The 27,233-nt window shown below is 44.0% G+C and overlaps 1 protein-coding gene and 1 non-coding gene across 3 annotated transcripts in view; one reads left to right on the forward strand and one right to left on the reverse strand.

Moving 5' to 3' along the window:
* RUNX2 (RUNX family transcription factor 2) overlaps nucleotides 1-11,827 on the forward strand; it is a 232,936-nt gene extending 221,109 nt beyond the window's left edge. The window contains exons 7-8 of one of the 2 annotated variants that reach the window (XM_043449962.1): nucleotides 5,685-5,750; nucleotides 7,508-11,827. In XM_043449962.1, the coding sequence (XP_043305897.1) occupies nucleotides 5,685-5,750; nucleotides 7,508-7,986 (545 nt within the window). In that variant the 3' untranslated portion in view covers nucleotides 7,987-11,827. The remainder of the gene's footprint in view (nucleotides 1-5,684; nucleotides 5,751-7,507) is intronic. The other variant, XM_043449963.1, reaches the window with a different exon arrangement.
* An 11,527-nt stretch (nucleotides 11,828-23,354) lies between these two features.
* On the reverse strand, nucleotides 23,355-23,427 carry TRNAG-UCC. Its single transcript has one exon. It is a non-coding gene; the product is annotated as a tRNA-Gly (tRNA).
* Nucleotides 23,428-27,233: the final 3,806 nt, after the last annotated feature.

Genomic DNA, 27,233 nt, shown 5'->3' on the forward strand with positions numbered 1-27,233 from the left:
TTCATTTGCTCTCCCTTTAGTTGGAAAGTGAAAACACCTCTCTAAATACTAAATACTTCTAAATACTCTAAACACTAAATATTCTAAGTACTTCTTTAAAATACCTTAGTTGGAAAATGAAAATACTTCCCTAAAACCAGTGACAATACTTTTACCACAGAGTGGTAAAATTTACATATGTAAATGTCCTGGATGTATCGGGTAAAGAAAAGATGATAAGGATTTGTATACCTGAAAGTCCTTGTGTGGTGGTGAGCTTTGAAGGCCCTGCTTACAGTACCAGGGTCTGGCAGGCAGCAGGGAGGTAGCTGTAAGTCTGAGCATGCACAGAGCTGCAGTGAGGGTCCTGAGTAAATGTCCTACCACAAACAGGAAGGTTCATCCTGAGCAGCAGTGAGACGTGACCTTGGAAGGGTAGAACAGGAAACCCTGACGATGCCAATAGTTTTCGCGTTACCTTCTATGTCCACTTTGCAGAGCTGTCCGGTCACACCTGGTGAAGGGTAGCCGTGACCTGTGCTGGGTCAGGGTGATAACCTCTGGTTTTTCAAGGCCTTGCATCTGCGTGGCCTGAAAAGGTGGAAGATTTTCCCATTCTGTGTGTGTTTTCAGAGAACTCAGATCTAAGGAAACTCAAGGCCAACGCTCTGCGTTTTCCTGCTGGCATGTACTGTCAGGGCAGCCAGGGGGGAGATGTTCATGCGGGCCTGGAACAGGAGAACTGCATTTTTCATCTCAGGGTCATGAGGATCCACCTGTCTCCAAGCTGCTACTTCTTCATCTTATAAAAGCCATCCTCAGTTCTGGGTGACGCTGACACACTGGCTCTACCTACTGTCTAGAAATTCAAACAGGATTTGAGCTTTACTACTACTCACTCCAAATAAATGACACAACCTTAGTGGCAGCAGTTACCCTGGGGTCGCAGGGACAGGAGTGCGCTCATTCACTGTGCATTTGTAGCCTGGCCCTCTTTCTCCTTTCTCTCTTCTCCCTCTGACTCCCCAGTGCAGACTTACCATAGATACGGGCTCTCAGGATACTGGAAACAGCACGGTGGCATCTGTTCACTAGTGGCAACCACCGTTGATGGGTCTCTGTCTGAAACGTGAAGTCAAGTGATGTAGTGATGTTTGGGGAGAGCTTTGAATACCCTTTAAAGAGAGTTTTATGAGATTTCATAAGTTTGGAATTGTATTTGAGTTACATTTAGGTCTGATGCCACCATTGCTTAATGCTTATTATAATATCTATTTTCTTAATGCATCAAAAATATACCAGCTATTGTGCAGAGTTCTTGAATCCCTAGCCCATTTGACTTGTTCGTTGATTTATTCGTCCATTCATATGCTTACATTAAAAAAATTTAAGCTCTTACCCTGTAGACTGTTCTGAGGGATATGAGAGGAAAATAAATCATAATTCTTACCATCCAAAGTTTACTTTGTAGTTGGAGAACACAGGCTAAGAAACAGCTAATAATTCAGTAAAGCAGTGGCTGAGGGCCCAAAAGAGTGATATGGAAAATAAATGCTATTAGAACACGAGTGAAATAGGAAATTATATAATAGAGCAGTTGGGAAGGCGGCAGCCAAAATGTAGAAGGGGAAGATGTTTAGAGGAGAGAGGCACTGCTTCTTATTCCAATAGAGAGGATGCTGCAAGGGGGTTAATGAAAAGTGTTATTGTTTAGTTGCTAAATCACGTCCAACTCTTTGTGACCCCGTGAACTGTAGCCCACCAGGCTCCTCTGTCCCTGGGTTTTCCCAAGTAAAAAATACTGAAGTGGGTTGCCATTTCCTTCTCCAGGGGATCTTCCCAACCCAGGGATCAAACCCTCACGTCTCCTTCATTGGCAGGTGGATTCTTTACCACTAAGCCATCAGGGAAGCCCTTAATCAAAAGTACCTGGATGTTATTCGAGATTTGGTGAAGTGATAACTCCTACCATTTAAAAAGCTTTCATGAAGCTTTGAAATTAATACCTTATTGCCGAGAAGTCTGATGGCTTTTCATACTGTATATTTTTGCCCTTGCATTAAAAAAGGACAGAGAAGTCTGCATTTGCCAACCTGTGTTCCACCTGGACTCAAGGTCCCTGGTCCTTTCCTGTGTCCCGACCTGCCCTCCATGGTTGGGATGTGTAAATTCCACTCCTGAGCAGAGATGGTCCCTGGGTGTGATGTTTCCTAGCTGGCAGCCCTGAATGGCAAGTACCCCAGTCAAATATTCTTTTCAAGCTCTTATCTCCATTCTTTTTAGTGCTGTCTTGGCCCATCTTCAACCAACCAAGCCATAATGGTTTGAGTGTCTACTGAATGAGAAAATGCATGTGAAAGTACTAGGGAAAGGTCAAGAAACATCAAGCATGGTTGTTATTAAACCCAAAAGGGGAAGATGAGTGAGTATTAGACAGATCACTGCTGCTGTAGCTCCCTCTAGTTAGGAGTCCAGCACAAGTAGAGATAACTAGCATTAGACAGCAGCATGTGGAAGGTGCTGAGTGGAGGCTTGCAGGCCACAGGAACCAGAGATCAGAGTTTCTCTTTTATTCTCCCTTATCTTGGTTTCACTCCTTCCCCACCTCACTTTCCACTTGCTCAGAAGACCCAAGAGACCTGGTTGGGTAAAAGGAGGCTATTTCCTTTTTCCCCATAGACTTTGGAGGGGAGGGGCAAGAAATTTTTACTTTTTAAAAAATGGTTTTCACAATGATTAGACTTTGCATTCACTGAAGAATAATCAGTGCTTCCTTTTCTTTCCTTTTGGCTGCACTGGCTTCATTAGGGTGCATGGGCTTTCTCTGGTCTAGCATGAGGGTTTAGTTGTTCCAGAGCATGAGGGATCTTAGTTCCCCGACCGATGGATTCTTAACCACTGCACCACCAGGGAATTCCCAAGAAATTTTTACTTTTAACTTTGACTTTTATTGGAGCTTCATGGGCATTTTATCAGTATATTATTCTCCAGGTATATTAGATTGTGAAAAACTGCTGCCGCTGCTGCTGTTTCAATGAGCAAGTTTCCTGCAGCTCTCTTTCTGATAGGGACAGAAATCTGCAGCTCTCTGACTTTGGCAGTGGGTGCAAAGGGTCATTCTGGAATGAAATGCATCTGTAGGGAACCAGCAGGTCCTAAGGGAATCAAGCCCTTGACCTTGGTCTCACTCAGGTTACGCCATGAATAACTGAATTAATTGCTCACTGTTTAGTAAATTAAGTCAGTAAGTGCTGAAAGAGTTTTTAAATAGTCTCCCAAGGACAGTAACTCTTTGGGGGCAACACGTGGTCACCAGAAGAACCTGCTTAAATATTTTTAAGCAAATTTATTTCAGCATATAGAACTTTTAAGGCAGCAGATATATATATATATATATATCCATATATATATATATATATATATCTGCGATTGTGTCAACCAAATTCCTTAAGGGTGACTAAGATTGAAGAGAGTTTAGAAGTCTGAGAGGTCTTTTTTAACCATGGTTCAGCCTCTCTGGAGCTGGGTGATTTTGTAGAGTTAATGGTTCCCCTTTTCTGTTTAGCTTCCCTATTTGTCAGTGGGTTAGATTAGGATTATCTAGACAGTGAAAGAGGGGTTTGGATTTTTGTCACCAGAATACTCCAAACCAGCAGAGGAGGATAAATGGGTACCTTAGAGAACCTGGGGGCATAGTCTAAAGCCTCCCAAGTGCAAAATTTTGTTGAAATCAGTTTTGTCTAAAAATTCATCTAAGTGTTCTGAAGCTTTACAAATGGAAAATTTTGTTGAAATCATTTTTTCGTTTGCCTGAAAATTCACCCAAGTGTTGCGTGCTAGTCCATATCGTATTCGTGTTTACTGTACAGCATCCGCTTGTCTCCAGACTGAGTAAAACCAGCCTATCGGGAAGATGTACCGTGTTTATCTTGGGCTTCAAGTAACTCCTGGCAGTACTGGCTTTATTTAATCTGTAGGTTGTGATCTGGAGTTTTAAACCAGCTCTGGGGAGCTCTCAGGCTACAAGGCAGATCACCGGGCCAGTTACTGAGCTTTGGCTTTACATTTCTAAAATTAGATTGGGGTAAGAGAACTCTCCAGGCGTTCATCCTCATCCTTTTAATAAATAGATATTACATTTTCTTTAGTTGATATACTATCTAGGTCTGTAGATGGTTTCTAGTTGTATGTATTGTGGTTGGTGATGTGGGTAAGAATAGTTTAGGACACAAAGATCAAAACAACCTGAGAAGATGGTCTGAAAGAAAAACTGAGTTCTTGTACAGAAAAGAGATTAGAAGTATAGAAAGAAAATTTAGTTATATCGTTTGCTTCTGTAATAATTATTACAAAAAATAATTGAAAGTTAGGAAGGAGTTTAAGTTCTTTCTTTTTAAGTTGAGGATTTTTTCAATCTCCCCACCACTGATTGATTATTATATAAGCGATCTCACATGAAACTGCAAGTCGTTAAAATTTCTTCCAGCAGAACACATTGCAGTGTGACACAAAACGACTAAGCAAATTTTAGAGAATCATCTTTTTTGTAAGTTATAAAAATGGCTGTATAATCCCTTTAAAGTTCACATCAGCTTTCTTAGCTCAGAAGGAGTTAAATCCTCAAGACCTGACAGTCTTAAGTGACTAGAAGCCATTGGTGAAAATTCTATAAACCTAGCGGAAATCTGTTGCATTGTTTTCTATAAACCACAACCAGAGCTCATTAATTGAAAAATGAATGTCAATTTGCATTAGCTGGCATCTCTAAACCCAAAAGGTACAGTGATCCCGGCATGTGATGGATAATAAAAATATCAGCCAAATATATCAGGTAAAATCAAGAAGTTGGGGGTAGGGGGTGGAGAGGTAAATTCAAAGCCACATTGGAGTTTACTGGCAGGGTCCCATATAAAGGGTTTTAATAGGGCTTCTGCATTAAAATAAGGGAAACCACATGGAATTTTAATGATAAGGACAGGATATTTTAAGTATAAATACGAGAAGCATTTTTTACATTGATGAGCCTATCTGTGTGAGCTCTGTGCTTCTGTGGAGCAAACGCTGCTATTTTAAGTGTGACTTCTTTCCTTTTGAAATTGCTCACGTTATTCTGGTTTCTCTCACACGAGCTGAGTGTTGAACTTAATGCGTACAGAAGTGGCCTGCCTACACCTATTAACTCTGCCGACTCAAGTTCACCTAGATGCCCTGCGATGAAAATGGGGCTGGCCGAGAACATCTGTGGTCTCCATGCCGGGCCTGTATCGTGTCAGGCACTACAGGAGCCCGGGGCAGGGAGATGGCAGATCACATCTGCACTCCCGTGGGCAATTCTGTCCGCGTCCCTCCTTGCACCTTTTCACACTTGAACTTGTCAGCATTTCGTGCTTGGGAGGGGTTAGGGAGAGGCCAGTGGAGGATGGAAGAATTTATCAAAAGCAGAGAGCAACTGCCCAGACTGTGCGAGTTTTGGTTTGTCATCTTGAAAGTGTTTGCTTCCGGTATTAGAAGCTAGCTGCTCACCAGCTTTTCCCCCTCTGCTTATGGGGCCTGTGGATTCCGGGAAGGTTTACTGTGAGGGGTGGGAACTTCCCAGCCTCCCCCCGCCTCCCCCAAGGCAGTAGCTTCTCCTGCTGTCTTGGGATTCACGGTAATAGAATGGTAGAACCAGAAGGGAACTTAGAGCTCATCCCCTCATTTTACAGATGATGACACTGCCACCTCTGACTTCTGCCTCTGGCCTTCCACTCTCAGTAAGAAGAGCCAGGCAGGTGAGACTTTTCACAATTGCTGGGTTGGGCTGGGTGGGGTTGTCTGACTGAGACTGCCCGATGAGTGAGAAACACTTTTGTTAACGACATATTGCTTTGAAGCAGTCACTTCTAGCTATCGATGCCCACCAAGGCGCTTAACCCAAGTGTTTTACAAAGAACACAAGGCAGTGTGCATTTTAACAGAAATGAACAACTCTCTATCAGCACCTTGAAAGAAGAGGATTGGGATGGTTCTTTAGGATCCGAGGACAGGTCTAAATAAAAAGGAAGCTGAAGAAGTACCTGCTCACTAAGGCCTTCAAGAATTACCGAGTGAGACTTCACCAGTGGTCCAGTGGTTAAGGTGGTCCACTCTGCCTTCTAGTGCAGGGGACACAGGTTCGATCCCTGATGGGGGAACTAAGATCCCACATGCCGCTCATAGTGTGGCCAAAAATTAAAAAAAAAAAAAAGAATACTGTTTTCCCTTATAGATAAAAGTGGTAGGAAAAGCAAATATATGAGATCCAAAGGATGGGAAGAGTTCAGGTGTGAACAAAATCTTTAAGAACACTGGTATTATCGAAGGGCTTGTCACAATTCTGTCAGTGTTAGAAATTCATAACCCAGTCTTTAAAGATCACAGCTATAAGTTTTTGGCATTTCCGAAAACTAATTTCCACATGAAGTGGTTTCTAACTATGGTTTCATAAGTTGAGCGCCAGAAATACCCATTAAAGAGGCATCCTGTTAGTTTTAGAAGTTAAAGGACCTCATGTTTTAGGGGAAAACTGTCTTTGCTTCAGGCTCCCGGTTCAAACTGGCCTGCAGCTAATTCTGTAGGATGTGGTATATGGGCCCGGTAGGTGGATGGTGAGATGCCCTCCTGTTCTTTCTCCTTTTCCAGGGAGCTTTTCCCCAAAGCTGCTGTTGGCACGTGGCCTTAATCAGGTCTTGCTTCTCCCATCAAGACTTGAAGTGCAGTGATTACTAAGTACCACCCACTTTGAATCCTACTAGCTTATGACCCTCAGCAGAATTTCTAAGGGTCAGACTCTCCCTATATGACCCCAGATACATAAGCTAGTTCCAGAAAACACTGAACTCTAGTTTGATTTTCTTTTTGAAATCAGCTACTAAGATGAGAAAAAAAATACATAAATTGATTACTAAGATAATGATTTTACATTATTTTACAAGTTCAAGTGATAGGCCCATGTTAGGGTATCTTTTTGATATTCCTTCATTGATGAAAGGGCCCTACAAGAGTATCAATACCAAAACAGGTCATTTTGGAATTTCTTTATATTGGGTGAGAAAAAGAAATGTGTCAGACTTAGTATGAAGGTCACTTCCAAATGTCTGAGGTGCCCCAAGAAACAGAAAGGGAGGAGAAAAAAAAAATCAATGAGGATTCAGTCTTAAAGTCTGGTGAGTGAAATCTGTCTCGTGGAGTATGGGGTTTATATGCACAACCTAGCACATATTTGGGTTTTTTAAAGCCCTTTGGGATTCTCTGGGGCGGTGGGGGGTGGGGTGTGTGTGAAGAACTTGAGGCTAAAAGACTGTAAAATGAAAAAAGAAAAAAAAAAACCCCAAAAGACTGTGTAGTGACTGGTGCATTTGAAAGTCTGTTTGTGGCTTGCTGTTCCATTGGGGAAAAGCTAAAGTTTTCTTTCTTTTTTTTTTTTTTCCTTGTAAAAGAAAAAAATTCTTTCATGATTTTAACTGATATTTACAGATGTTTCCCCCCCATCTTCTGTTGTAATTTTTAGGTGCTTCAGAACTGGGCCCTTTTTCAGACCCCAGGCAGTTCCCAAGCATTTCATCCCTCACTGAGAGCCGCTTCTCCAACCCACGAATGCACTATCCAGCCACCTTTACTTACACCCCGCCAGTCACCTCAGGCATGTCCCTCGGTATGTCCGCCACCACCCACTACCACACCTACCTGCCACCACCCTACCCCGGCTCCTCCCAAAGCCAGAGCGGACCCTTCCAGACCAGCAGCACGCCATATCTCTACTATGGCACCTCGTCAGGATCCTATCAGTTCCCCATGGTGCCCGGGGGAGATCGCTCTCCTTCCAGAATGCTACCGCCGTGCACCACCACCTCGAACGGCAGCACGCTATTAAACCCAAACCTGCCCACCCAGAACGATGGCGTTGACGCCGACGGAAGCCACAGCAGTTCCCCCACCGTTTTGAATTCTAGTGGCAGAATGGATGAATCTGTCTGGCGACCCTATTGAAACTTCCTCAGCAGTGGCCCCAGCGGTCTCGGTGGGGAGCCACATCCCCAGTGTATCGACATATACATATATAGAGAGTGCATATATATGTATATCAACTCGCTATCTACAAAGTGCCTGTTTTTTTAGAAAACTTTCTTTTCTTCTTTTTGCTTTTTTTGCATTCAGTCACTCTGTCACGATCTTGCAACCCTAAGAGGGTAAATCTTGTAAAGCAACAGGCCCAAGAGAGAGACAGCCCTAACCAGGTTTCAGATCGTTTTCTATTTAAACATGTACCTTTGCAAACAAACAAAGGGAAAAAAAAAAAAAAGGTATTTTTTTGTTTGCTGTTGTTGTTGGGTCTCTTATCCTCAATCATCTGTTCAGATGCCAGTTCAGAGAGGTGGACTCCAAGTCTGGGAGGAAGAGCAAAGCCGCTTCCTCCCTGTGTTTTGAAACCACACGTCCTCACGGTTCACGGCGTCTCAACATGTGGACCTGTGCCCTGGGCAGACCCGCTTACAAAGCCGGTCCGGGTGCCCGCGAAGGGAAGAGAGGCAGAAAGGAATGCTTCCACTCCCTTGCCATCCACTCAGAGCAACTGTTCCAAACTTTTGCTTTCATACTTTCTGCAAGTACTCATTTGAACTGTTTGGTTCAGTTGTTTTTATTATTATTATTTTTTCCTACTTTAAGAAAGTGACTTCAAAAAAAAATACTGATCAGGATAGATTATTTTATTTTACTTTTTCATACTTCTTTTTTCCTTTTCCCATTGAACCAAAAGGAAATCCGATACCGAACCACCTGCCCCCTCCAACCCACTCCTTCTCCTTTTATGCAAAACTGAAAATGGCAATACCTTATTATAGCCATAACAGTAGAGATAGTGTTTGCCTTTGGCTGTGTGTTATTTGTCTTCTTTTTTTTTTAAATTATGAATATGTGTAAAATCTGAGGTAACTTGCTAACGTGAATGGTCATATAACTTTAAAGATATATTTATAATTATTTAATGACATTTGGACCCTTGAAACATTTCTTAGTGTATTGATATGTTGACTTCGGTCTCTAAAAGTGCTCTTTATTAAATAACAAATTTCTTCAGTGGGCTAGAGCCATATCTGAAATATTGCTAAGCAATTTCAGTTCATCCAGGCACAATGTGATTTTTTAAAAATACTTCCATCTCCAAATATTTTAGATGTAGCTTGTTTTTGCGATGTATGAAGGAATTGATATGTTTCGTTCTTTTCAGATCTTTGATTGCCTCTAACACAGCTTTGCCTTTTAAAAAAAATAGCAATAATTAGAGATTTAAAAAGCAACCCTGAGTCCTTTATCACTTATGTTGCCCTTTATCAGCATAAAATGCTGGAGTGATGTGGTTTCCTAATTTCTTTGAAATAGTGATGACTCTCGTCATGTTAAAAGACAAGCACAAGTGAATCCTTGAACTGCAGAATGGCATTCTGTGGTTTCATAGTTAAAGCAAAACTCAAAATTGCCAGGCTTCACGCTGAAGATGCAGTCAGCTTAAAGCCACACACGTAGCTGAAGGATCAGTCACGATACTCAAGGTACAGGAGAATAAAACTGTGCCAGGGAGCCTTACCCAACTCGCCTTACCCAGACAGTAAGTCAGGGGAACCCAAATCTGCCTTAGCCTGGGCCCCACTGGCAGCTCTCCACAGAATTTGCATTTAAAGAAGCAGAATTAAGTCATTGTCTTCTGGGAGCAGGGTCATCTGAAGGAGCAGGCAAGTTCCAACAGGCAGCTGATCTGAGAACACACAGCCTCTGATACTCGTTGTATTTCTCACCGTGGAGGGTGTCGGGAAGGCAAGGCTAGGTGGAATCTGGTGTCTACTACTGTGTGTGAACCTGAGCTGAAGCCCTCCTGTCGGATGCACTCTGGGCTCTCCTGGTCCTTAATCCAAGCCAGGACCGTGTCATACCACCAGGCAGATCCCCACCCGCCTCCCCCACAGGTCAGGGCTCTTTCATTCAAAGTCTGTGCGCCCCCCCCCCGTCCCCGCCCTAGGCAGAACCTGATAAGAGATTTGCCTACAGCCCCCAGAAGCCCCTTGCTTCCTGGTCATCCTCCAGCCCACTTCATAGACCCACCAAGCATCTCAGGATAGCTCAAGGGGCATTGGACCTGTGCTTCTCACCTGGGAATTCACCCTGACTCCCCCTAAGAAAAATCGAGGGGAACACCAAACCAAACCAAACCAAACCAAACCAAGACACTTTGCCTTCTAAAGGTTGTATACCAAGTATGCCTAGATAAATAAGCCACTTTTCTATTCCTAAAGATGGAAGTAGTAATGGATACTATTTATTGTTTGTGTGTGGTAGCTTGAAGCACACCACCATCCATTTATTTTTAAGTGTAAAATATGTGTGTTTGTTTCAGCAGCACTTAAAAAAGCCAGTGTCTGGTTACACATTTCAATCTTAATTAATTGACATAAAAATGTTATCTCGAGTGCCAGCTATACCCTATTTAATAAAAAAGGTACTATATCTGTACATTCTTGTTTAATGTTAAAAGGGCTTTTTTAAGTTTACAGTACACATACTAAGTGACTTGAGGGACGCTTTTGTGTTGAAATGTTAGTAATAGTGGCTGCAGGCAGCAACCCAGAAACACTTTAAAAGTTTTTTTTCTTGGGAAAAATTCAAGCACTTCTTCCTTCTCTCCTCACTCTAACCATTTCAGTGGGGCAATTTACATTTCTTAGATTAAATTTGGCCCTTTTTCAGCCTGGGGGTTAAATTTTGCTTTTTTTTTTTTTAAAAAAAAACAAGTCCTTAATTTGCACTGAGTCATGTGCATGATTTGTGATTTCAAGATTAAAACAAAGCCTTTCTGCTACTATGGAACCATGAACTAGCCAGCACTGTACTTTCTTCAGATTAAAATGACATGGTTTACAACATCACCAGTACGGCCACTTTTTTAAAGAACAAAACAACATAAAAAACCTGTTTTAACTTGTGTCAGAGTTCCAGAATAGATACCAAAGATTTTTAGATTTTTTGTGAAATGATATCCAGCTTAGAACGAAAAGATTCAACAGCTCTGGTTCACTCTTCAGGCCGTCTCACCCCCACCAGGACCTTTTAAATGTGAGCAGAGAACTGCACATCATCAGGCCCCATTCATTGTGGATTCAGAGGGGAGGAGATGGGTGTGCTGGCTGAAAGAGTTCCCTCCATTCCCAGGAAAGCGACTGACTCAGAGTCTAGGGGAATACATGAAAACACAAAGCATTAGCAAAAACAATAATTATACCTATGACATTCAGAAGAACCATAATAAATAAATAAAAGATGACATTTTGAAACTTTGAATTTGTTGTTCTTAAAAAAGATAATGCCTTTGAAATGTGTTTTCTATGTGAGAAGTTTTTAGATGTTTGTTTACTTCATGTTTACAAATAACTGTTTGCCTTTTCATGCAGTACTTTGAAATATTATCAGCCAAAACCATAACTTACAGTCATTTCTTAGGTATTCTGAATAAAATTCCATTTTTTTTGGATATGCTTTACCATTCTTAGATTTCTGTGGAACAAAAATATTTGTAGCATTTTGTGTAAATACAAGCTTTCAATTTTTTTTTTTTTTTTCCAATCGCTGTTGCCCAAGACTTGCTTTCGTGCACATATTGTACAAATTCTGCTTTGTGCCACAGGTCATGATTGTGGATGAGTTTACTCTTAACTTCAAAGGGACTATTTGTATTGTATGTTGCAACTGTAAATTGAATTATTTGGCATTTTTCTCATGATTGTAATATTAATTTGAAGTTTGAATTTAATTTTCAATAAAATGGCTTTTTTGGTTTTGTTATGTGTGTACACTGGGTTTTTTCTCATCCGCGGCTCCTTCTCTTGTCTGACGCCTGCTCCTGTCTACACCTGGGCACTTATTGGTCATAGGACTTGCCAGGGCTGGATGAGAGCAGAGATCCTATATTATTGGTGAGAGGAAAAGGGTCTTGGTAAGCGCTGGATTCTGCTTTGGACCTGGGTTCGACCCCTGGGTCGGGAAGATCCCCTGGAGAAGGGAATGGCTACCCACTCCAGTATTCTTGCCTGAAGAATCCCATGGATAGAGGAGCCTGGCAAGCTATAGTCCATAAAGTCACAGAGTCAGACACGACTGAGTGATTGACACAGAGATGGGTGGGTGAAGAATCTAGGAGTGTGCTCACTTCCTTATCAGCCTGTTGTCTGAAGGAAGGAGTGCTCACCCCACTCTTGGGTAAAGTCCCTTATTCCAACTGGGGGACCAGTCAGGGTGGAAAGATAGCAGCCTCGATGGTTCCATGTTTCTCATCTCCAGGCACATATATATGTGAACATATATATATAGCCAGCAGTGAACCCTTGACTAATCACAAGAGCTGCCCAGCCGTAGGGGGCGATCTGTATTCCTCCTCACATCTCTGGGGTTCCTAAAAAGAAAGTCAACCAAAGATGAGGATGAGTAAAAACGGACCTTGGCCTGGGGAGCTTTAGCCTCAGAAAAATTCTGCTAGTAGTGAGCTTAACTAGTTTGGAGACTTTTATTCTGGGCCACTGTTTATGTTTGGTAAGTCCCTCCTCTGCAAGAAGGTCGAGGGCCTGGGTTAGTGTGGTTGCTTTCTTTCTGGCCTGTGCTGTCTGTATGTCTTGGCTTATCACACTTCTAGGGAGGGACAGGGAAGCCTCGGTACCTACAAGCACGACCACTGGCTGGGGGCCCACGTCACGCTATGAATTAGAGGCTGCCTTTCAGATCTGCTCATTCTTACCTCTTTGGCTCTGTTTTCTAAAAGAGCTTAGCAACCACTCATTCCTAAGCTTAGGAGACATCCTAAAAGCACTTGGGGTGAACTTAGGCCGGGGAACTTGTTTGCAACTCTTTGAGGATGCATATTTATTTATCCTTGTAAGTTAAACATCTGTGTGACTTTAAAAGGCATTGCACGGGAGGTGGGCACGGTGGCTCTCTTGGACTTTCCAGCCTTGAACAGTGGCAGCGGGGTTTAGGGTGCAACACTGTCCTTCTCGGGGGGTCTCAGCTTCTTGGTTTATGGAAAGGTGCTGGGCTAGACTTTGGTGCTATTGACATTTCAGGCTGGATAATTCTTTGGCATGTGTGCGGGGAGCTGTTCTGTGCAATGAAGAATGTTTAGCAGCATCCCTGGCTTCTACTGGCCATATGCCACGAGTAGCTACCCAGTCCTGATGGTGAAAAATGTCTCCAGACGTTGTCAGATGTCCCCTGGGTGGGGCGGGGTGGGATAGAGGGGTGCAAAATCGCCCCGATTGAGAACCATTGGGCCAAAGGCTCCAACTTAGGCATTCTGTACAGAACCAGTGTGAGAAGACATTGCTCATTCAAACAGGAGAGTCAGGCAGGATACCTAGGGACTTCCCAGGGAGGCATGCCCATCACCCTCTCTCACTGCCTCACCTGATGGCACTCTGAGGTCTGCATGTGTCAGGAGGGTGGCTTCTGGTGCTCCCTTCTGCACTGCCTCCCTCCTCCCCGCCTCATGGGCCATGTAGCCCTCGATCAGCACAGCTATGGGGCTTTGCTAGGACTGGCCGGCTTGGCTGCGATCATCAGGGCTCTCTGTTTCTCACTGGAAACGACCGGCAGAAGAAGAAAGCAATTTCTCCAGCGTTTTTGACCCTTTGTGCCCCCTGCCCCCCGAATATTGAATCATCAGACATTTCTTGGAGAGTGGGTGTTTCCTGTTAACTCAATCCCGGCCGAGACCGGCCCCATAAACACCTCAGCTCTCTGTTGCAGAGTTTATTTGGCTGGGAAATGGGTATTGCCATGTAAACAGGAAGCCCCCTGAAGTTATTATCTGCAGATGCGGTTGAAGAGCCACATGTTTATATTTATGGGATTTGAGAGCAGTCTGGAAAGGCCAGGAAGGAGGTAGAGGAAGCGTTCCTCGTTCACTGGGAGGGCAGGGCCTGCAGATCTTCACGAGCTGATTTTTCAACCCCTCTGGAAGCGGGTGGTTAATTGCACTGACACAGCCAAGAGCCTGTGTAGAAATGGAGGTACCGGCTGATCTGATGTCAGCAAACACCCCTACCTACCTGATCAGGTTAACGGGGGTGTGATCCAGTTTCATTGTCCGTCGCAATCATTTAAAGCTAGTTTAGAGCCTTGTTCTAGGAAACAAGGTGTTTTGTTTTGTTTTTTTTTTTGGTTGTGGGGTGGTTTGTGATAAGATTGCTATTTTGTAGTCTCTAAGTTTTTCTGGGGGAAGTCAACTGACCACCTCTGTCTCAGTGAGCGCAGGCCAGCTTCCCTGTGAGACCCCAGGTAGACTCCTGCATTAGCTCCTCAAGTTGGCTGAAAGGGCCTGGAAAGTTTGCCTTCGTGGGAGGGTCTGCACCACCTGAGCTGTCCGGGTGTTGGTGCAGAGGATGTGGGGTGGCAAGGCAGCTGGCTTCTCCCTCGCCCTGGGTTACCTGGCCACTTCCATCCCTTCTCCACCACCTCTGCTCTTCCTTCCTGGGCTCTCTCCTCGGGCCTGGAGAAGATGCTTAAGAAAGGCCAGGTAGTAACCAATACATGGATAGGTCCTTATTATGAGCTCTGAGCAAAGGCAAGGGCATTTCCTTGCTCCTTACCAGCCTTTTTTTGTAGCTCCCCCAGGGCTTCATAGCAGTAGCTATTCAATTTCGAGGCTTTGAAAATGAAACTAAAAAAAAACTAATTCATCAAAATTTAGTCTAGGATCCACTGCAGAGTAAAGGGTAAATACACTAAGTGGTGTGTGTGTGTGTGTGTGTGTGTGTTGGGTGTGTGTTGTATGTGTGTGTGTTGGGTGTGTGTATGATGCGTACATGCACGCCTGAAGGGAGGGAGAAGGGGAAAGGGATGGGAAGAGGTGCCAGAGCAACCTCTCAGGGAAAGATGAGGCTCCGGGCACACACAGATGCCCCTTGACACAGCATTTATTTGCCTCAGATGTTTTTACTCCTGCAAATTCTGCAAAAAAGCACACCTTCCTCCCACAAGCAATTATTCTTCCTCAAATAGGTTATTTAGAAGGGACTGGGGACACCGGCCGCCTCCCTGAGATGTCAGGAGCACAGTGATGCGGACGACTAAGAAGGGCTATTATTCATTTTTGTAAAGCATTTTTATTCACAAGCGTTCCGTGATTCAACCGGCCCTGCTGTCCTGACAGACAAGCTTAACCAGTTGGAAAGCAGAAGGATCGAATTTCTAGAAACCCACTAAATGTTTACTAAAACTTAACTTTAATTTTGTTTTTTTATGATCTTGTTGTGATGATGTCTGACCACTCAGTGGGGTTTTCTGAAAAACCTACTTTATGTCTTAGCATCACAAAGGTAGCTCACATGCTTTTTTCCCTGGTTCTGTGTCACTCCACAGCCAATAGGAAGGGAGGAATACCACCCCTGCCCACACCCCCACAGAGATATCATCCTTATGGAGAAATCAAGACCATCTAGCAAAATGCTGGAAAAAATGGGGGCCGGGGTGGGCCAGGGACAAGCTAAAGAACTTCCACACAAGCCCCTCAAGAACTAGTTTTGTCTTCACCACACAGAAGAGATCAGAACACAGAATTGCAGCCAGGTCTTGTGTGGCCCTGTTCTCCTACTGCCTTGCGGCATTTCTCTCTGAGAACCCAAAGTCCCAGAAGTAAACCAGTGCAGGGATGGAAGGAAGATGGAGTAGGATCCGTGGACTTAGGAGATAGAGCATATAGTGGCAGAGCCGGAGCAGGGTTTTGAGAGATGAGGGTACCAGGAATTCCCAAAACACAATCAGATGATGCTTTGGTGTAAAAGTGCAAATTTAAAAATAACAAAAGGCCAACACACAAAACCATGTGATGTGTATAATCGTGAGAGCCTTAATACAATGGCTTTATGATTTAAATCTCCTTGGACATCCTTTCCTTCTTAAATTAGGTCATTTATTGATTTTTTTTTTTTTTTTAAATAACTGCTTCCATCTCTGACAGCGCAGCAACTCTGGCCAGTTTCACTTTCTGTTTCTCTGTGAGTTTCTCTCTGTTCTCCTGCCCTAAAACGAGAGGAACCTTTTGTGGGACTTGTGACAGACCCCAGTAATGTCTTAGCCCGATTCTCTTTTTCCCTCACAGTCATTTAATATTGAAATCTTGAAAATCACAGTGAACTTTCTCCTTTTTAGCCGTGTGCCCAGAGAGTCTTTCTGGGTGTGGCTACTATGAGGGTGTAGAAAATCCAACTCCTTATCAAGATCTTATTAGTGGTTTTACAGATGAGAAAGGCAGAGATTATTACTGAGTGTAATTCCCTACCACAACTTCTGGGGCACACTGGGAACTCAAACTGTGGAGGAGAGACTTCTGGGCTGACTTTCACGCTTCTCGAGCATCCAATGGAGGGAAGGATCCAGGAGGGATGCAAGGCGGAACTTTAGCAAGGAGTTAAGTGGTTAATAGGAACTCAGTTGGTTTTTTTTTTTTTTATTGGCTAATAAAACCTCTCAGGGTTTTTCATATTATATGGTTCCTTCAGGCTTCTAGCCCAATGCTTAAAAAAAAAAAGCAAAAGATGAAAACAACAACAAAAAAGCTGGAGTCTGAATACCCATGCAGTCCCAGTCTTGTTTACTTTTTCATTTCCGCAGTTGTAAAAAAAAAAAAAATTTTCCTCTGGTAGTTCAACTTTATCACACTGAAGGAGCCGGGCAGTATTTGAACAACTCCAGCAATTCTTGCCTCCCAGTGAAAGGAAAAATTACGCTCTTTCTGTTTCAGCAAGAGGAGACCACGATGCGAATGACAGATGCATGGGGAAATTTCAAAATGAAAGCCTGGGATGGGGGCGGGGAGGGGGGAGAGCAGATATTGAACCGAAACCAGCTCTGGAATTCTGAATGCAAATATCTCTGTCCGTTTCTTGCCAGTGGTGCTGTTCTCCCAAGGGAGCAGGATGTTCTTGTTTTTAATAATAGCCAGACCAGATGCTAAATTCTCCCCGGCAACATGCTGGAGAAGTGAGAAGGCAAGCAGCTGATTCCTGTTAAGATGAACACCAGGCAAATAAGCCAGAAAGTATGAGAATGCTCTGGAGGTTTTCGCTTTGTAAACCCCCGTTTGGCAGAAAGATCACAGGATCTGAGTTGAAAACACAGAGTGTCCTTCTGCCCCCGTGCCTCCTCCACTCCCGCTGCTTGCTGGGGGCCTTGCTGCCTTCTGGCCATCCTGCCCTTTCCTGAGTTCTCCAGAGCACCGGCTCCCAGGTCCCCCAAGAGGGAAAAATCGGAAGCCCCATGCCCTCCAGCTTTCACTGACTGTAAAAAAAAAAAAAAAAAACCTCAACAGGATTTTTTTTTTTACTTGCTCCTTGCCATAGAAAATAGTGAAATCCTGAACCTGAGCCAGTGATTTTAAAATGGCATCTTTGTTCCATCTTTTTCGCTCTCTTCTTCCCCCTGTCAGAGTCCATCAAATCTTGCAGTTCTTATTTTGTTTTAGGGTCTGCCATGCATGGAAGATGCTGCTTTCTTCTTTCCCAGGGAGCTGCCAGAGCCGCTGTGGGGCTCTGCGGGGCTGGGCTGACCGCAGCAGACCCTGACCTGGCTGCACACGAGGCCGGCTCACGCCACCCAGGAGTTCTTCCCGGAGAACAAGGGTGCCCGGAGCTCCCTGACCGCCTCTGCTTGGGGCTTTGTGCCCTAAGTCTGCAGGAGTGAGAGAAGGAGTGAGTGTTAGGAGCAGGTGGTGATCAGGTCCCCAGAGTCCTCCTGGGGCTTCCCTGGTGGCCCAGTGGTAAAGAATCTGCCTGCCAATGCAGGAGATACAGGTTTGATCCCTGGGTCGGGAAGATCCCCTGGAGAAGGGAATGGCTACCCACTCCAGTATCCTTGCCTGGGGAATTCCGTGGACAGAGGAGCCTGGCAGACTACAGTCCATGGAGTGGCAAAGAGTCAGACTTGACGGAGCCACTAAACAACACCAACGAAGTCCTCTTTACGGCTTTTCTTCTTTCTCCCCATCATCCTCCTAAGCCCTGGTACTTCCTTTTCCTGATTGCTGCTCCCTCCCCTGCAATGTGGACAGGACATCCTAGCTACTATTTTCTCACTGTTTTCTTCCTCCATAGTTGTCTTTGAAGTTTGTTAGGCCCAGACCTCACTAGTATGACCATTCTAGGGAGAAAGCAATGACAAAAGATAATTTACCTCTTTCCCCGCTTGGATGGCCCTAAAGGCCATTGTTTTAATTTCTTCTTGGGGAAAAGTCATATTTGGTACGGATAACCTGATCAAATAAGAATACTTACAACATTTAATTTTCATCGCACACTTGACTATGCCCTTGGCACTTGGCTGAATGTTTCATGAGACTATCTCAATCTTCCCAGCAACCTAGGAAGAAGGTAGTACTGTTTTTATCTCCATTTACTGATGAGGAAACAGGTTTAGACTTGCCAAAGTTACACAGCCATTAAGACTCAATCCTAGATCTGTATGATTCTAAAGACTATGTCCCTAAGCTAAAACTTTAGACACTCTCTCCTTTATCATCAGTGGAGAAAGTAAATGACTTAAGATATGAGGAAGGCTAGCAAAGTGTCTGTAACATAATAAATATAAAATAGATGGGTTCTGTTATAGTTACTCTTTGTGACCCCATGGACTGTAGCCCGCCAGGCTCTTCTGTCCATGGAATTTTACATGTAAGAATACTGAAGTGGGTTGCCTTTTCCTACTCCAGGGGATCTTCCTGACCCAGGGATTGAAACTACATCTTTTATGTCTCCTGTACTGGCAAGCAGATTCTTTATGGCTCAGTGGGTAAAGAATCTACCTGCAGTGCAAGAGATGAGGATTTGGTCCCTAGGGGTTGGGAAGATCCCCTGGAGTAGGACATGGCAATCCACTCCAGTATTTTTGCCTGGATAATCCCACGGACAGAGGAGCCTGGTGGGCTACAGTCCACAGGGTTGCAAAGAGTCAGATGTGACTGAAGCGACTGAGCATGCACAAGCACTGTTGTTACGCCTAATGACTAAATTGATTCTCTTTAAATGTGTCTATAAAGATTCCAGATAGTTTGACTCCCAATACAGCTGGAGCCCCAAGTGGAACGCTTTTTTAAAAATATTCTTTTAACATTTAAAAAATATTTCTCTTTCAAAGTAATCTTTTTAAACTTATTTTATAGACGACTTTTTAATGAACATCATGGCTAACTTTGGCAATTGGCTTATCACGGCCTCTTCCCTGAAGGAACTCAGAGACATCACATAGCATAAAGGATAAATTTAAAATGCACGGGCACATTTAAAACAGAAATGTTGACTCTGCACCAACCTCAACCCTCAATCTGGAATCTCTTCCAAGGTCTTCCATTTAGGTGTGTTGAGTTTCATGCTAATGTTGCTGCTGAAAAAGGTATTAATGAACCTAATTTGGCAGCATTGCCCTCATTTAACAAGAGAAAGGCCCAGACCAAGAAATTCCTGTCAACTTCAACTCTTACCTTTCCAAGAGTGGCTCTGGGGTCCTTCTCACCACCTGACGAAGGGGCGGCACCCGGGTCCCCCATTTCTGAACTGGCATCACTAAGAGGCAGAGCTGATCTTGGGGGACCCAGGTCTGAGTTGGGACACCTGATATGTACATGGCTTTATGTACTTGTACAGGGGCCTGGGGGAGCCTGGGAATGGGATGTCAGTTTTCTGCCCTGAATCATCTAAATCTCTTTAACTGAATAAGTAGGTTTCTCTCCAACTGTTTTAAAGCACTTTACAGACTATTTCCTTACATCTATTTTATCCGGAATTAATATCCCATTTTCCCGAAATCCCAGAGAATAGAATGACCTGTTTCCCTCTCATTCTCTCTGCCTTATTTTCTTTTTTCTTTCTGGAAATATTTATTGAACACCTACTATAAGCAGAGCTATATAGTGGAAGCCTCATCACCATTAAAAAGCATGTTGGCAAGCATCTCTGTTCAATTTATCCATCCCAATAAGAGATGTTTGTCATGCCATTCTCTATGTAAGCAAATTCATGAATGTTTCAGGTTGCCGAAAACAGAGATTAAAAAGTTAACGATTAGTTTCTAGAGAGAATTTAGATAGTTTTGATTTCTGCTTACAGCCAATTTCATTTCCCACTTCCTAAAATACTGAAGTATTTGTAAGATACTCGACATCTATATTTAGTCACACAAGCCTTTCATTTCTACCATAATATGTGGGAGGGTTAGTGTTGAAAAAGTGGATGATTTTCATATAATCAAAGGGGGAAATCTGCTCTTCCATTTTCTCTTTCCTATTGTCACAGTCATGCAGCTGCATGAAGGGGCTGAGCGATGTATTGAAAGGGGAAAGTGGAGGGACTTCCCTGGTGGTCCAGTGGTCTGGATTCTGCACTTCCGCTGCAAGGGGCACCGGTTCAATCCCTGGTCAGGGAACTAAAATCCCATGTGCCCTGCAGCACAGCCAAATAAATAAATAATAATAATAAAAACAAAAGAAAGGGGAAAGCAGTAAGTGGCAAAAAAGATCTGAGTTCCAGATCCCTACTAACCAAATGTGTGACCTTGAACAAGCCACTTAACCTCTCTTGACCTTCTCCTGAAGTGTAGGCAGTGATATATTACCTTCCAGATGGTCTGCTAAGGTTCCATGCAGCAACTCTTACCTATAGATTTGGAGTGGCTTTTAGAATGGAAAAATTGTGGGGAGTTTTGAGAGGCGGCTAGAGTCTGCCTAGCATTCAGAGAGATAATGAGTTCCACTGTTCCTCACAGAATTGGCCAAAGTGACCCTTTTGTAGAGGATTAGGAAATGAAATCACAGAGAGGTCAAATCACTTTTGCAGGATCACACTGTAGACAGATGAGGGGACGTCAAGGGTTGGAATCTATTTCCAAGCTATTCTAAAGCTCATTCCCTGGAAGGGGCATTTCCTTCCTTTATTAGAGTAGCATCTTATGCGTTATCCTTTCATTAAGCATTCGTTTACTTTTCTACTTTTTATGAACCTATTTCCATTTGTTATTAACTTAAACTGATTCTGTTAAGAATTTCTTATACACATATGAATTAATTTCCAACATACGAATTCCATACCATATTCCAGCTGTTGTCAGTTGCTAAGTAGTCCAACTCTTTGTGACCCCATGGACTGCAGCACACCACTCTCCCCTGTCCTTCACTATCCCCTAGACATTGCTCAGATTCATGTCCATTGAGTCCGTGATCCTATCTGACCATCTCATTCTCTGCCACCCTCTTCTCCTTCTGCCTTCAATCTTTCCCAGCATCAGGATCTTTTCCAGCTAACCTTATTGAAGAAGACCCATTATACATGATTTCATTAAAATCGTAGGTAAAGATACCAGGTCTGACCTACTGAGAAATTTGGTGTAAGAGAATAAATGTCATTCTTTCCTGAACAAATATGATCTGTCTGTTGGCAACATCCTTCAAACTGATTGTCCCTTAGTGGACAAGAGGTCCCCTTTTCCTCAGAACTAGAGGTAGATGTCGTGACCTTGTTGTGATCCAAGGTCTTTCTATTTGCTGTTTCATTCTCTGACTATAGAGATGAAGCCACACTCTGGATTTCATTCACATGATATCCTAGCCATCTAAAGAAATGGTACATGACAGTTAATCTTGAAAAAAAGACAGATTTTTCATCTCATTACCTTTCATCTGCTTACTATCTGAGTTACATTACAACCAACACATATCTTCAATTTTAAAGATGTAAAGAGAAAACCATGCTAGTGGTGCAAGGATGGGAGACACAGGTACTAGGTGTAGTGTGATTTAGAATGTGATTAATTTAGAATGTAATTAATTTAGAATGTGATTTAGAACTTAGAATGTGATTAATCATCTAATGCTTGTTTAATGATAGACACTGCCTTATTATGTCTCGTGATTGTGAGACACAAGTGCAAAGCCATTTACAGGGCAGAAGGAAGTGGAGGGCTAAGAAGAAGAAAAATCTGTAGCTTCGCCTATCCCTTGCTTAAGAGAACAGTTGTCATTGTTTTGCTTCACAACCCTCGACTCTCATCTGGCCTGGAGGGAGGGGCCATTCATTCAATAAACACTCATTGAACACTCACTAGAAATGATGGAAATGACAGTGAATGAGACATACTTTGTGCCCTCAAAAGACTCACCATCTACTCAGAGAGACAGAAAAGTAAACCTGTAAGTGACAATATGGCCCAGCAGAGCCACAGCAGAGATGTGAACCAAGGGTTGTTGTTTGGTTGCTAAGTTGTGTCCAGACCTTTGCAACCCATGAATTGCAGCACGCCAAGCCCTATTGGGCTTCCCTGATATCTCAGTTGGTAAAGAAGCTGCCTGCAATGCAGGAGACCCTGGTTTGATTTCTGGGTCGGGAAGATCTGCTGGAGAAGGGGTAGGCTACCCACTCCTGTATTCTTGGACTTCCCTTGTGGCTCAGCTGGTAAAGAATCTGCCTGCAGTGTGGGAGACCTGGGTTTGATCCCTGGGTTGGGAAGATCCCCTGGAGAAGGGAAAGTCTCGCCACTCCAGTATTCTGGCCTGGAGAATTGCAAAGAGTCGGACACGACTGAGCGACTGTCACTCACTAAGCTTCCCTATGCTTCACTGTCTCCCAGAGTTTGCTCAAACTCATGTCCATTGAGTCAGTGATGCCATCTCCTCCTCTGTCACCCTCTTCTCAATGGTAGGGAACCAAAGGTAGAGGAACTCATATGGGCAGCAGCCCCTGGGAGCGACAGGAAGATGACACTTGAGCTGGATCTGGAAGAATGAGTAATTAATTCCTTGCTGTTCTGGATCTGCCGCGGAGCTTGAGTGTCAGCCCCACGTCCACCTTGTCCACCTTGCAGTGTGGTACCCGGGAGCAGGCAGGCCCCCGCATACAGCTCTCAAGAAGGAAAAAGAGGGTGATACGGCCATCCCAGGCTTGTGGCATTCTGTAGTGTTCCAGATCACATATCCATAAATAGGATAGGAAAGAGGACTTCCCAGAGGCTTTAGGGTGAGAGAGTTGGGTGAGCAGTATCAAAATCTCTGTGTGGTATGAGTCTCACTTCAGAAACCATGTTCAATATCAGAATAATTAAAGACCCATGTTATCAAAATACACAACATGAAGATAAAAATGTGCAATCTTAATGTCTAACAAAAGAAACACCACTATAAGAAATGTCGAGGGATGACAGAACAAAATATCAAATTTTTAGGACAAAGTATGGATATATTTTACCTGATTGCTCAGATAAAATTGATTGTTCAACCACTGCTACCAAGTGGATTGAAGTCTTTTACTTTTTGGGCCATGCCAGGGCATGCAGAATCTTAGTTCCCCAACCAGTGATTGAACCTGGGCCCCCTGCATTGGAAGTGCAGCGTCTTAACCACTAGACTGCCAGGGAAGTCCTGGACGGGAGTCTCGATGAGAAAGTGAGGGATAATCTGACACCTGAGACCCTTCAGCGTTCAGCAGAGTGACAAGTATAAATGGTTGGGACACATTTATGCTCTTGGTTAGACCTGTTCAAAGAATGTCACGCGAGTTATGCTCATGACTGACCCTGTGTAAAACTTTAAAGCAGGACTTTGGGATCTTCTCTACCCACCCCTCCAGACCCCTCCTTTGGAGGCCTGCCATGCCCCAGAAAGACCCCCATGGGCCCTGAGTCTCTCTGTGAGCCCACACCATTTACCCCTGCACTGTGTTCCCTTTCTTTTATAAGATGAAGATGTCCCGACCCTCACCTTTGAGGAGTCAGTTGTATTTGCATTTCAAGAAAGGTTTTTTTTGGAACTACTGAAACCTCACTTCCAAAGTCACATACCTAGCTCAAAGGGCAGGAAAGTTGCTTGGGATGGTTTTTTGACATCTCCTCCTAGAGCTGCTGCCTTCCTACAGGCTAATCTCTACCTTGCCCCGTTGAAAGCCAACCCTCCTTCTTCTTTCTTTCTCCCTCTTGCCCCAGAACCCTGCCCAGATGCCTTGAGGTGATAGGGGACCCGTGTTCTTAGACACTGTGGGCTGGAGTGCAAATGAGGGAGAGAGTCCTGGTTCTACCTGAAGCTCACGTCAGAGGGCCTTGCACTTTATTCCTGTCTCTGCAAGAGGCAGTTTATTGATTAATGGAACTTTATTAGACTTATTACAGCAAATAAAACACATGCACACACACATAAATCCTTCTGTACCCCTCCCAAACCACGGACTGGCGGAACGAGTTCTATTTCCAGCCCTGACATCTTGCCCGTCTGTCATTCTCCGGTCCTGGCTGCATCAAGTTCCATTGGGTTTGAGTTTATTGGCGACACAGTGAAGTTTATGTTGTCATAGAAATTAGCCTTGATGGACAGGGATACGGCCAGGGGATCAGGAGAGCTGGGCAGCCTCGTGGTGTTGGCATGACTGAGATGTTAGGGTGCCTGGAACCTTCTCCAAGAAAAATCAAAGCTGGCTCTTTGCAGCAGCAAACGAGAGCAACAAGACACTCCCTAGGGACGGACGCTGGGACGTGATTGTGAGCCGTCCAGCTCCCATTCCCCCCAATCCTCCCGGTGCCCCCCTGGTGCCAAAAATCCTTCCCCGAGCAATGGAGGCAGGGCTGGGAGGCCTGAGGTTAATCCGCCCTTCTGCAGTTCGTGGTTAGCTTTCGTAGGCTCTTGGCTGTTTGACAAAGTTGGATAATAATTCAATATTTCTTTCTGAAATACTTGACCTTATTGTTAGTTTTTGTGACAAGGGGAATTTAAAGGAGCTGCAAAAAATGCAAGTGAGTGTGGCTGAGAAAGGCCAGGATACGCCCCTGACTAGCGCACAGTTTCTCTTTCTGACGTCTATAAAATGTAGGTGAAAACAGGTCAACATTGATGTTGGCAAATGGGAAAACCAGTTCTATTGTTAGCCAACGAGCTTCAGATATAAATGTAAGTCTGGTTCAATCAAAACCACGTTTGTTTTAGACCCTAGTGATGTGCTTTCTATTAAAAAAAAAAAAAAGCCTATTTATATAGACACATGAAATAAAAATATTCTTTGACCAAAAGGATTCTTTTCTGAGTATCACAAGGACTTGTTGGAATACAAGACTGCTTTCATTTTCCTTTTTAAAATTTGTAGGGGACACACTCCCAGTATCTTCCCTTCTCTCTTTTTTTTTTTTTTTTTCTTCCCTTCTCTTTATTTTGAACCAGTCAGGACTGTTGAAGATTAAAATCATATATAAAGAAAAATTTTGCATTGCCTGATGTGGGGGCTTCTTGGAGATGGCTGGCTGGGGGCTGAGAAAGAAATGAAGTTGTTAGGAGGTCAAACATACAGTCCGCCCCCCAAGATTTGGCCTGAGTCTATCATTGCTTTTATGGGCTCCTCTCAAGAGGCTCATAAGACATGTTTGAGCTCACAAAGGAGGAACAGGAGAGAAGTTTAGCCACTTGCCAAATCCAGATCATGGAGGGTCGGTTAATTTTAGCCTACTGGGCAGCTCACTGATTTTGCTTTCTCTCTGTCCTAGGAGCTCTGAAGTCCTGTCCTGCAAGGCACTAGGAACAATCGTATAATGTCGAATATGGGTTGATTAATAGAATTCTAGAAGGATTTACTTTTTCTTGTGAGATCTTTTTTTTTTTTTTTAACTTGGGGTGAAATTCGCATGGCATAAAATGAAACTTTCTCTAACAAATATGTATTTATCTGGCCGTCTTGGGTCTCAGTTGCAGTGTGCAAATGTGTCATACAGGACCTTTCACTGTGGTGCACGACTCTCTAGCTGTGGCATGGGAAGTTCAGTAGTTGTGGTGTGGAGGCTTAGTGGCCCTTTGGCATGTGGGATCTTCCCGGACCAGGGATCGAACCCATGTCTTCTGCACTGGCAGATGGATTCTTAACTACTGGGCCACCAGGGAAGGCCCCGAATGAACCATTTTTTTTTTTTTTACCATTTTAAAGTGAACCGTTCAGGGGCATTTAGTCCACGCTCCACATTGTATGACCGCTGCATTCCCATCACCCCAAACAGATACCACTAAACGCTGGCAACCTCTGGATCCAGTTTTGAATACAAGTTGGTTAGCTGTGTTCTCACACAGAGCGCTGTCTTAGGGCTTCCCGATTTTAAACACGGCTCAACTGTATTTCCAGAAAGGACCCAAGAGGAGAGAGGATTTGCTGTAGGGAGGACTAGAGGTCCTGGGCAGGGCAGGGCAGGGGGACGGCGGGGAGGAGGGGTGTGGGTGCAGGAGAGATCGCCTCTGTAATCACTGGGTAACCCGCAACCAGAGACGTTCTGAACTGGAGAAGGTGACCATCTGCTGGGGTAGCTTCTCCTTCTGAGGCTTATTTTTTGTCTCCTACTGAGGTGATGAGCCCTTTAAAATTCTCAGCATTCTCACTGTCCCGCATCCCGCGTCCCGTCTAGGAGGCCGTTTATTCCTTTAATTTGTGTTGGTCGGCATCCAAGTCTGGCACCAGGCAGTCCCCAGTGGAGAAGCTGGGAGGTGGAGCAGGCTCACCCAGGTTAGGGAGGGAGTGCTCCCCAGGATGCTAACTGCGGCTTGTCTCCTTCAATACACATCATCCTGCTGGATAATCATTTTCAAATGGCAAACAATAATAAAAGCTTTCCTCTCTATTGCTTCCAAGTGTCAACGTATCTACACAGGCTGTAGACGTACGTGTGTGTGTGTGTGTGTGTATAATTCTCTAAGAAAAAGAGGTTTGTGGGAGCATTTGAGTGTGTTGGAAAGGCTGAGAATCACCTCAGGTTGCTTTCCAAACACTCTATTGGTGGCTGACCTGGAGCCTGGATCAGAGATAGAAGAACTCAAGCGTCAGGTGACTTTAATTTTTAATCCACATCTGGAGGGGGTCGGTGGGTTCTCTCCTGAGCTGGGCCCCTTGTGAACCTAGGGGGAGCTTCAAGCTGGGAATGAGACAGTATGGGGGGATGCCAGAGGCTAGATATGGCTGCTAAGAATGTGTGACTAGATCTTAAAGGAAAAATCCCAAAGTCTTTGGCCACAGAGGGAGAGTGAGCCTGATGCCCACCCGCCTCGGGGTGTATGTGTGTTTTGGGTCTACACAGTCTCCTGTCTCATTGTGACCCCTTTTCCTGGAGTATCTATTTTCCTTGAACTGGTTGAGGTAACTTAACTGCTAAGAAATTTCAAACATTTTTTTATGTTAAGATACAGATGAATAAAGTATGGAATGCAA

This window comes from Cervus canadensis, chromosome 28 (assembly GCF_019320065.1).
Source record: "Cervus canadensis isolate Bull #8, Minnesota chromosome 28, ASM1932006v1, whole genome shotgun sequence".
Lineage (NCBI taxonomy): Eukaryota > Metazoa > Chordata > Mammalia > Artiodactyla > Cervidae > Cervus > Cervus canadensis.